Source organism: Meleagris gallopavo, chromosome 8 (assembly GCF_000146605.3).
Source record: "Meleagris gallopavo isolate NT-WF06-2002-E0010 breed Aviagen turkey brand Nicholas breeding stock chromosome 8, Turkey_5.1, whole genome shotgun sequence".
In the NCBI taxonomy this organism is placed as follows: domain Eukaryota; kingdom Metazoa; phylum Chordata; class Aves; order Galliformes; family Phasianidae; genus Meleagris; species Meleagris gallopavo.
The window spans coordinates 22,439,209-22,449,571 of record NC_015018.2 but is presented as its reverse complement, the minus strand read 5'-3'; the positions used below and the strand labels follow the sequence as shown (position 1 = coordinate 22,449,571).

Below are 10,363 nucleotides of genomic sequence, written 5' to 3'. Positions count from 1 at the left end.
GGCCGCGCACAGCGACCTGCGGAGGGCAGCTCAGCCAGCGCCGCGCCGCGCCGGGCGGAACCGGACCGAACCGAGCCGCGCCGCAGGCAAGCGCTGGGGAGATGGGATCGGGGCCAGCTACCGGTGGGGTGCGGGGTTTGGGTGCTGGATTTGGGGTTTTGGGTCCGCAGACGAGGTGCTGCGTGCCCCAGCGTAGGGTGCGAGTGCTGAGCACGGGGTGCTGGCTCATCACCGGGCAAGATTTGCGGTGCTGCGTGCGAGTGCCGGGTCTGGCGCTGCGTGCACAGCTACGGTCCGGTGCCGGGTCCGGTGCGGTTCTGTGTGGCGGGCCGGGCTGCGGACAGGCACCTCGAGAGGGTTCGGGACGGAGGTGAACGGGGATCGGGGGTGCTGGGAGCGGTGCCGGCGGCGGCAGGGCCCGGGGCAGGATGGAGGCGGGGGACACCTGGCGGGGACTTTTGGATGACCACAGCTGCGGGGGAGGAAGGGACGTGCGGGTCTGCTGGCTGTGCAGCCCATCCTCCCGGCCCGTTCCGCTCAGGGTTTGGGGCTGCGCCGCTGGAGCTCGGGGATGCCCCGAGCAGGGGGGTTGCACCGTACCGGCTACCGTGCTTGTGCCGGGGCAGTGCATTGCGCCCTGCTCCTGCTCCTACTGGGCTGTGCTCGCACCGCCCGCAGCCCAGGTGGGCCCGCGGCTCCTCCGTCCCGGAGCCTGAGGCGGGGGTGGGGGACGCGGGGGGGAGCCGGCGGTGCCAGGGCACCGTCTGTGAAGACAAAGAGCTGCCCAAAATGGACGAGGAGCACAGACTCCCCCAGAGGCAGGGATCTGTTGCTGTGAGTGATGCCCGCTGCCGGCCCCCTCTGTGGCTGCGGCCCCCACCCCGACGGCCGTGGTGACGTTGCCGCCGCCCCCCATGGGATGTGGCCGACGGGTACGGGGCAGAGCTGCCCCGCCGTGCTGTGATCCCTATCAGCGCTTTGTTTTTGTGTTGCAACCGGAGGGGAAAGAAAAACACAAAACCAGTGCCAACCCTTTCAGCTCCCACGAGCGAGGGCTGCGCGGCTTTTCCTCCCCCCACCTCCGACGTCCATCTGTTGGAACCTTTCCCTGCTTTCCCCACCAGAAATACCGGCAGCGAATGTGGGGTGAGGGCAGTCGGGTGGCTGCAGCAGGAGGAAGGTGAGGTTTTGGGACACCTTTGGTACCGGGCTTTGCTCTGGCTGGGCTCAGCCCCATTGCTGCTCCCCTAGGGGCTGAGGATCACTCCATCTCACCGCTGCCAAACCCATGCAAATCCACCCGGCTCTGATGTGAGTGTGGCTGCATGGAAACCACATCAGGAAAGGCTGAGTCCCACACTCGTGGGGTGTATGGGAGTGGGATGCGGAGTTAAAGAGCATCAGCTGCAGTTTGACCCCAAAGCTGGAGTTGTTTTGGAGGGAAACTGGAACAAACAAGATGAGGTCGTTAAGCTGGAACCAATAAGAGCGTTGCCATCATCTAGTTTTGCTGGAATTCAGGGAAAAAGAAATAAGGAAACAGTTTATCTTTGGAATAAATAAAGCATAAAGGAACAGGCGTGCAGGGAGCGCCCGCAGCCCCATGGGCCAGGGCCCCTCTTCCCGTATCCCACAGCCATGGGAGCAGTGCCTGAAACCTGAGCACCAGGGAGAACCCCGTGGCAAAACCCCGAGCAAATCCCGTGGTGACCAATGGCCCAGCAAGATGGAGCGCAGTGCGTCCATGGGGATGAGCAAATGGGCCCGAGTTCGTCTCAAACCCCAAATCTGAGCAAAGCTGCACCGGCAGCTGCTGGCTCTGCAGCATCCCTTTAAATTTAAGGTTGAGGCTTATGAGTTGGGTTGTTTTTTTTTTCATTTTTAATTGTTCCTGGGGGTTTAATTCTAAAATTATTCTCCTGCTTCTGCTGGAGAAGCAATGTGCTCTGACCACAAATCCTTTTAAGGCTGAGCTGCACGATGAGCCACGGCGTGCAAGAGAACTGGCACGGGGACCTCTGCTGGGAGCTCTGCTGGGCACAGAAGGCTGTATGTCTGTCCGTCTGTCTGTCTGTCCATCTGGCCATGCAGTCTTGTTTTGCCACAGCAGGGGGGAAAAAAAAAAAAACAACAGAGAAACTGTTTGTTTTTTTTTCCGGTAGAGATTTTCCCAGCGCTGCCTGCCTCTCTCTGGAAATGTGGGGCTGGGGCGGCGATGCTGGGGATGGAGGAGGTGGGATGTGGAGATGGCTCATCCCTGTGATCCCGCAGCAAGGTGGAGGCACAGCACCTCGCATCCCCATCCCCCCGTGTGCTGGTGGGGGCAGCTCGGCGCCCGGCTGCGGTGTCTCAGCACACTTCTCAGTTCCTGTTTGGCTCCCATGGCGCTCTCCCTCTGCTGCGCCCACATCCCAAATTTGGGGAAAGGAGAAGCATCGCGTGAGCCGCGCTATCTCGTGCATCTCCTGGGAAGCGCCTCGGGGTCGAGCAGGGTTTTGTTTAAAGAACCAAAATAAATGCAGAGCAGTGCTGGTGGAGGTCACGGCACTCCTTCCCTCCCCGGCCCAGCACCCAGTGCATCACAGATCCCCTTTTCCCGGAGGACTTTTGCCAAGTTGGCGTTTTTCTTGCTGCTGTCGGCAAAGTCCTGTCTGGCTGAGGAGTGGATTACCTCCTGGCCTGGGTCGCAGCCGCAGGCATGTGGGGATGGGGATGGGTGTCCCTGCTGTGCCCCGTTTGGGGCCGTTCGCTGGCGCTGCACCCAGGGATGTTTTATGATCTGCTGCAGCAGAGGCATGGGAGGGCTGTAAGTTGAGGAAAAGCTGCAGAAAGTTGCCTGGCAACCCTCATCCCACCTCTGCTCGCTGGGTACCGCGGGATCTCGCAGGATTTCACTGCCTTTCCAAAACTGAGGGCTGCCGGGGCTGCATGACCCTAAATGGGGATTATCATTTTGCTTAGCTTTCCCTTGTCTCCCTGCCTCCCTAAGCCCGTAGCTGTGCGGCTCAGGTGCATGCACTGCTTTGCAGAGCGTGGCTTAGGGATGCTGGTGGCCGGGGGAGCTCTGGGTGCCCCCCAGCTCATCCCATGCTCTGGGCTCAGACTGGGAGCAGGGCCCCCATGTGGGAAGTGGGCATGGAGTGCCCAGGTCACTGCAGCGTGGAGAGCACAGCAGTACTCTGATCTGAGTTGGACTAGGGATGCTCTCATTTTCCGCCTGCTCCTTCCCCTACTCTGTAAGTATTAAAAAAAAAAAACAAAACTAAAAAAACCCACAAAAACAAATAAATAGAAAAGAGAAGCTCAGAGCAGCTCTTTCTTTCGGGTAAAACATTAACGAGCTCTTGGAGCGAGCTGCTTCATTTCCTTCAGGACAAAGTTGATCTGACGTGGGGGTGAAGGAGCCTTCGCACATGGGCGCAGCCGCTGGGCTAGAACGGCACGACGTGCCCAGCCCCGGCGCTGCCTGGGTTCTCCCGGGTAAAGTCCGGCGGTGCGGTGTGACGAGGGCAGGGTGTGCACGCAGGAGGTGCGGTCCGGCCATGAGCGTGGCTGCGCCGTGTTTGTTCCCGGTGGTGTTTGGGCTGTGCTGAGCTCATAGCTCTGAGATGTGACATGGGCAGGAGATGCTGTGTGCCTGCTCGCTCACTTCTGTGCCCTGCTGGTTTCCTGTTGTTTCCCTTCTCCCTCCCCTCTGCCCAAAGCCCAGTGCGGTATTTGCTTTAGGGAATCTGTCTGCAGCAGGCGTGTTTGAACAGCTTCGCTGGAGGGCCAGGTATTTGGTGTATATATAGAAAAAAGCCCTAAGCAAACAGGTTAATGCCAGCTGCTTTGCAGGGAGGTCTCCTGTGCGGAGATATCCTATGGTCTCTGTCCTCAGCAGGCAGCTATGGGGTGCTGGGATCCCACATCCCATCCTGCCTCCCCATGTCTCCCCATCCTCCTGTCGCAGTTACAGTCCCCGTGGACGCTGGTGTCCCCGTGTGGCCACTCAGCTCTGTGCCTCTCTGTGGTGGTTTCTTAGCCAGGATTTGCTTCCTGGCTGGGAGCTGAAGATGCTGAGCTTCAAGGCAGCTGTTGATAAAAGGGAAACTGAAATATAGTGGAAAACACTGGGGGGAAAAAAACAGTCTTGCTTGAAAACACATGATGGAGGTGCCAAGTGACCTTGTTTTGCTTTCACTTTGCCCTGTGCTGCATGTGCCTGGAGCATCCTTCCCCAGCCCTCTGTCCTCAGCAGTCCTGGTCAGCTCTCTGCACATTTGGGGTTTCCTTTACTTCCTGCCAACTTCTAGCTTGGTTCTGGGGCTGGAACAGAGCCCTTTGGCTTTCAGGTCACACCAGCTGCCCCGTTACCTTCTTTGCATATGGATAACCTGGGGACCACCCCTCGTGGTGGCCAAACTCCTGTGCCCAGCAGCCCCTCTCACCTTGGCTCTCTGTTCCAGAAGGTTCCTGGGCAGCCCATCCCCAGCAGCAGCTGTGCCAGCCCCTCCAGCCGGGGGCTGCCCTTGCTGGGCACCGGGGACTGAAGATGTGTGGGGACACGGTGCGGCTGCTGACCGCCCTGCTGGTGGCCGTGGCCATGGGCTACCCCAACCGGCGCTCTGCCACTGACCTGGATGCCACCCCCAGGATGACAGTCACCTTTGATGGTAAGAGGGCCCAGGGAGGGAACAGGAAGGAAGCTCACTCTGCTTGGGAGCGTTTCACTGTGAAAACCATTTTTCTCCGCAGAGTTGTCAGGTGTTCGGCGGTTCAGCGGGCACAGCCTGAACTACACCACACTGCTGCTGGAGGACGAGCGCGGTGTGCTATATGTGGGGGCCAGAGGGGCCATCTTTGCTTTCAATGCCAGCAATGTGGCTGATGGCTCGCACCGCATGGTGAGCTGGTGCCCCCCATTCCCAAACAGCCTCCAAACTTTTGGCGTGGGGTTTCACGCTGTGATGGCACTTCTCCCTGTACAGATCCGTTGGGAAGCATCTCCGGAAAAGCAGCTGGACTGCCTGCAGAAGGGCAGGAACAACAAGGTACGGCCATTACTGGGCAGTGAGGGTCCTGTGGTGTCCCCAGGTGGTGTCCCCAGGCAGTAATGTGCGTCCTGTCCACCGCAGACCGAGTGCTTCAACCACGTGCGGTTCCTACAGAGGCTGAACACCACGCACCTGTACGCCTGTGGCACCTACGCCTTCCACCCGCTCTGCGCTTCCATTGTGAGTTCGCTCGTCCCCATCTGGGGTGGCTTTGGGGTGGCAGCACCTGGGCACAGTCACTGTCACACTGATGCCACAGGTCCCTGACGGCCACGTGGGCTCCTGCATGTCCCGCATCCCTCCCACAGCCATGATGTGTGCCCCCATGTCCCCAGCTGCTCACGGCAGGTCTGTGCCTGTTCCCCCAGCTGTACTGCCAGTCTGGTTTGTCCCCAGCCACTAGAGGAGCCACCACACTTGGCTCCATCATTATTTAAAGTGCTTTGAACTACAACCCTCAAAGAAAATAACTCCTACGGTGACACAGATGTTGCAGGGAGGACCCAGCCCAGCTGAGGACAGCATTGGGTGTTGGTGTTTTGTTGGGAACTCATCCTGCCTGGAGGGGATGGCTGTGGGCGTGGCTTTGTCCTTGCCCTAGTGGACACATGGCTGTCCCCCATGCTGATGTCCCCGGTCCTGCAGGATGCTGACAGGTTCACACTGCCCTCCCGCTTCGAGGAAGGCAAAGAGAAGTGTCCGTACGACCCTTCCCGTGGCTACACTGGCCTCATTGTGGGTAAGTGACACTTCACCAGGTCAGGACACTTTGGGCCACTATGGGGGCAGCCAGCCACATGGACTATGCTTGTGGAGGGTGCAGTGAGATTGGGTATCTCCTTCCTTCTCCTCCTCCTCTGCCTGGGGCACGTGGATGTGGCGGCTTTTGGAGCTGTCCCCACAGTCTCTGGGGTATGGTGGCCATGCTGACGGGTGCCTGCCCTGTGCAGATGGTGGATTGTACACAGCCACACGCTATGAGTTTCGGAGCCTCCCTGACATCCGGAGGAACCTGCACCAGCGGCCGCTGAAGACAGAGGAGTCCCCTCTGCACTGGCTGAATGGTAAAAATGTCTCTGTCCCCTGGGATTGGTGCCTGTGCTCATCCAGAGTGGTGTACTGCAGGGGAAAACTGAGGCAGGGAGGGACTGGTGACCTGGTGAGTTCCCAATTGCTACCTCTTGCTCCATTTCCCCCAGATGCCGAGTTTGTGGCCTCCATGCTGGTCCAGGAAAGCAAGGACAGTCTTGTGGGTGACGATGACAAAATCTATTACTTCTTCATGGAGCGAGCAGGCGAGGAGACCACATCCTTCTTTGATAAGAGCCAGGTGGCTCGGGTGGCCCGGGTGGCCCGTGTGTGCAAGGTAAGGGTGTCCGGTGGAGCAGAGGATCCAGGCATGCACCTGGGGGCAGAGTTAGTTGTGTGCTCTGGAGGGTTCCCCTAATGGGGAACGGGGACTGTGAGGATGCGGACTGGCTCTGCACTGGGGGTGCTGGGCTCAGTGCACCCGCCAAGAACTCCTGCCCACCTTCCCAGAGTGATCTGGGGGGGAAGAAGATTCTGCAGCGCAAGTGGACATCCTTCATGAAGGCGCGCCTGGTGTGCTACATCCCCTACTATGAGGTGCTGCACAGTGTCTGCAGCCTGGACAGCGGTGGCTGGGCCAGCACCGTCTTCTACGCCGCCTTCACGCTCTCGGCGCAGTGGTGAGTGGAGCCAGGCGTGGGGCTGGATGGAGGTGGTGGTGGGGGATAACGGGAGGTCCTGCACCCAGGAGGACGATGGAGGCCTCGGCCGTGTGCCGCTATGACATCTCCGAGGTGCAGCGTGCCTTCGAGGGGCCCTACATGGAGTACCAGGACTCCTCCCGCAAGTGGTCCCGCTACGATGGAGCAGTGCCCGAACCCCGGCCCGGCTCTGTGAGTGCTGGGGATGTGCGGGTTTTGGGGAAGGGGCACAGATGGGTGAGCCCCACTGACAACCGTGTCCTCCTCCTGGGCAGTGCATCACAGACAGCTCCCGCCGGAGGGGCTACAACTCATCGCAGGACCTGCCCAACAGCGTGCTGGACTTTGTCAAGCTGCACCCGCTGATGTTCGAGGAGGTGCAGCCGGCGGGCGGCGAGCCGCTGCTGGTCAAGAGAAGTGTGGCATACAGCCGCCTGGCGGTGGACCGGGTGCAAGCTCTCGATGGGCGCTCCTACGACGTGCTCTTCATGGGGACGGGTGAGTGTAGGACATGGGACGGGTCCCTGCGTGGTGCTGGGGATCCCTCATCCCCTCACCGCCCTGTCTGCAGGGGATGGCTGGCTGCACAAGGCCGTAGTGCTGGGCTCAAGCCTCCACATCATCGAGGAGGCGCAGGTGTTCCAGGACTCGCAGCCCATAGAGACGCTGGTGGTGTCCCGCAGACAGGTGAGGAGTAGCTATGGGGCTGGGGGTGGCATCGGGCACCCCATGTGTGGGGCAACACTGCGAGCTGGCCCTTTCCATCCCAGAGGAGCCTGTATGTGGGGGCTGCTAGCGGAGTCCTGCAGGTGCCCCTGGCCTCCTGCGCCAGGTACAGCTCCTGCTATGACTGCATCCTCGCTCGGGACCCCTACTGCGCCTGGGACGGCTGGGCCTGCCGTGACACGGCCAGCGGGGACAGGTAGGGGCACTGCTGATGGGCGGTGGCTGTGGGGCCAGCAGCAGGGCCATGTGCTGAACCCCAGTGTCCCACAGCACAGGGCTGGTGCAGGATGTGCAGAGCGGCAATGTGGGATGCCGGAGCGGCTCTGGGCGTGGTAAGTCATCATAGAATCACAGAATGGTTGGGTTGGAAGGGGACCCAAAGCCCATCCAGTTTCAACCCCTGCCATGGAGAGTTGGAAGGTCAGGATGCCCAGGATCCCATGCAACCTGGCCTTGAACACCTCCATGCGGGAGGCACCCACAGCGCTCTGGGCAGCCTGTGGCAGGGCCTCACCTCCCTCCAAGTGATGAATTTCCTTCTGACATCTGTCCCCGCAGGCTTCCTGCCATGGAAGAACCGCACGGTGCTGTGTGGGGATGATGTGCTGCTGCCCTGTGATCAGCGCTCCAACTTGGCACGGGCTGTCTGGCTGCTGAATGGCAGCGAGGTGCCAGGCACTGGGCAGGAGCAGCTGCGCGTTGGGGTGGATGGGCTGCTGGTGACCAACACACTGCCAGGACACAGTGGCGAGTACCGCTGCTATGGTGAGGAGCGTGGGCTGCGCACGCTGCTGGCTGCCTATAGCCTTACCGTGCTGCCCCAGCTGCCTCGTGCCACCACCACCACCACCTCTGGGCCCATTGCGGCCAGCCAGGCTTCTGGAGACACCAAGGTGGTCTATGTGTCTGCTATCGTGGTGCTGGTGGTGCTGTGTGCCGTGCTGGGTACCGTCCTGCTCTACGTGTCCTGCTTGGAGAAGCGCAGGGGGAAGTACGTGCTGGGGGAGCCGCGAGCTGTGAGTCCTGAGCTGCAGACCGTGTCAGCCAGCTGCCTGCGCAAGGCCCACAGGGAGGATGAGGAGGAGGAGGATGAGGAGGATCTGGCTTATCCCTGCCTGCGCATCATCCCTGGTGAAGCACCCACAGCCATCGTGTCCTCAGCCAAGGAGCTGCCGGTGGCTGTGCCCCCCCCTCCTCCGCCACCGCTGCCCACCGAGCTCACCAACGGGGTGGGCTCCCTGCCCAGCGTCCTCCGCAAGATGAACGGCAACAGCTACATGCTGCTACAGCAGCAGGACGAGCCGCTGTCCTCACCGCTCTACAGTGCGTCCTTTACAGAGGAGCTCAGCAAGATCCTGGAGAAGCGGAAACACATGCAGCTAGTGGAGAAGCTGGATGAGAGTTCCGTGTAGGACCGGGGTCCCACCAGTCCCTTCTCCCACCCCTGCCAGCAGTGTTACAGACTCAGCGAAACTACCTCTGGGACCGCAGCGCTGGGCTGGGCCCGGGCTCGGCCATCCTTTGGCTTTTCACTCACTTTCGAGACTTGATGTACAGAAAAAGAAACAATGGGAAAAGAAAGGGAAAAAATATCCCCCAAAGAAGAATCTATTTAAATTTGGGAGCTCTATTTATGTATAAAAACCCACCAATGGCGACCGCAAGCTGGAGGCAGGAGCTGGAGCACAGCTGACGGAGGACATGGGGAGGGAGGGCTTGTGTCTGTCTGTCCATCTGTCCATCCAGGCAGGCAAGACCTTGTCCTGGATGTATGGACCTGGCCCACCCCATTGGGCATCCCCAGCCCTGAGTGCTCAGGCACTGAGAGGTGGGTGCAGAGCGGGACTGTGGGCTTGCGGCTGTGCTGCAGGGCCACCAGCTGCTGCCTGCACATCTGCTCCCCAGGGCTGCCTGCAGGAAAGATGCTCAGCGAGGGACAGCGAGGAAGAGGAGAGCTGTCCCCACAAGTGGGATGAAACTGCCCATGCCTGCCATCAGCCCAGGGTGAGATGTGGGATGGGTGCTATGGGGAGGGGTACCATTGTGGGGAACCTGACCCTGACAGCGTGTTGCCCTCCCCCTGCAGGATGCTGTTGGCTGCAGGGCTGCTCTCCGTGCCTGAGGGCCACGCACACCATTTGGCTTGTCTGCATCTTTGCCATGTGGTGTGGGAAGGGACCAGCGTCCTCTCGGCATTCTTGCCCTGCAGACTGGACATGATGCACTTTTGCATCCTCATGCAGTGCCAGCAGATGCTGGGATCTTGGCCGCTGCCCCTGTGCCACGGACTGTCCCCTCACACGCTGAGGAGCCCTGCCCCAGGCTTGCTCCCTGCGGGGCCTCCAGCTCCCTGTGGCCCTGCTGGCCCTAACTCCCTCTCCACCCTCATCTACCTCTGTCCCTCACCCCGGGGACAAGAGGGACATCCCAGCTCTGTCCCTCCGTGTCCCCCTCTGCCACCCCCTGGACTGAGGGCATCGCCCAGAGCACAGCCCCCTCCCCACCGGGCATTCCCTTTCCTCTCTGGGGTGGACGAGCTACCCCGAGGCATATCGCGTTCCCCCGGTACGGCCCCAGGGCAATAAAAGCGACGGCTCTGCGTGGAAGCGGCGGTGCTTCAGCGTGCGGCTTTATTGCGGCGCCGTGCGGGGGCCGCGCACGGTGAGGACGGAGGGTTTGTTGGTGAGCGGGTGCCACTGGCCCTGCACGCTGGGGTTGGCGGTGTGGAAGGGTTTGCGGATGCGCACGATGTCCAGGCCGGACTGGGAGGCCAGCTTGGCGGCCAGCTGCACGATCTCCTCGCTCGTCTTGCTGGCGATCAGCTCCTCCCGCACCGTGCCGTTCACTGCGGGACAAGACGGACGCTCGGTG

General features: G+C 60.8%; 2 protein-coding genes across 2 annotated transcripts; one reads left to right on the top strand and one right to left on the bottom strand.

The window, feature by feature from the left end:
* Positions 1-8: 8 nt before the first annotated feature.
* SEMA4G (semaphorin 4G) lies at positions 9-10,098 on the top strand. Its single transcript, XM_031554483.1, has 17 exons — positions 9-86; positions 4,449-4,655; positions 4,738-4,886; positions 4,971-5,033; positions 5,118-5,216; positions 5,682-5,775; positions 5,987-6,100; positions 6,236-6,402; positions 6,576-6,745; positions 6,814-6,958; positions 7,042-7,264; positions 7,338-7,453; positions 7,537-7,688; positions 7,763-7,824; positions 8,051-9,320; positions 9,398-9,496; positions 9,579-10,098. The coding sequence occupies exons 2-15, from the start codon at positions 4,535-4,537 to the stop codon at positions 8,902-8,904; spliced, it is 2,529 nt and encodes an 842-aa protein (XP_031410343.1). The 5' UTR covers positions 9-86; positions 4,449-4,534; the 3' UTR covers positions 8,905-9,320; positions 9,398-9,496; positions 9,579-10,098.
* Positions 10,090-10,362, bottom strand: MRPL43 (mitochondrial ribosomal protein L43; the record flags this gene model as incomplete). Its single annotated transcript, XM_010714747.1, has 1 exon — positions 10,090-10,362. A coding segment is annotated over one exon (240 nt), but the record flags the coding sequence as incomplete, so codon positions are not given.
* Between the last annotated feature and the right edge of the window lies 1 nt (position 10,363).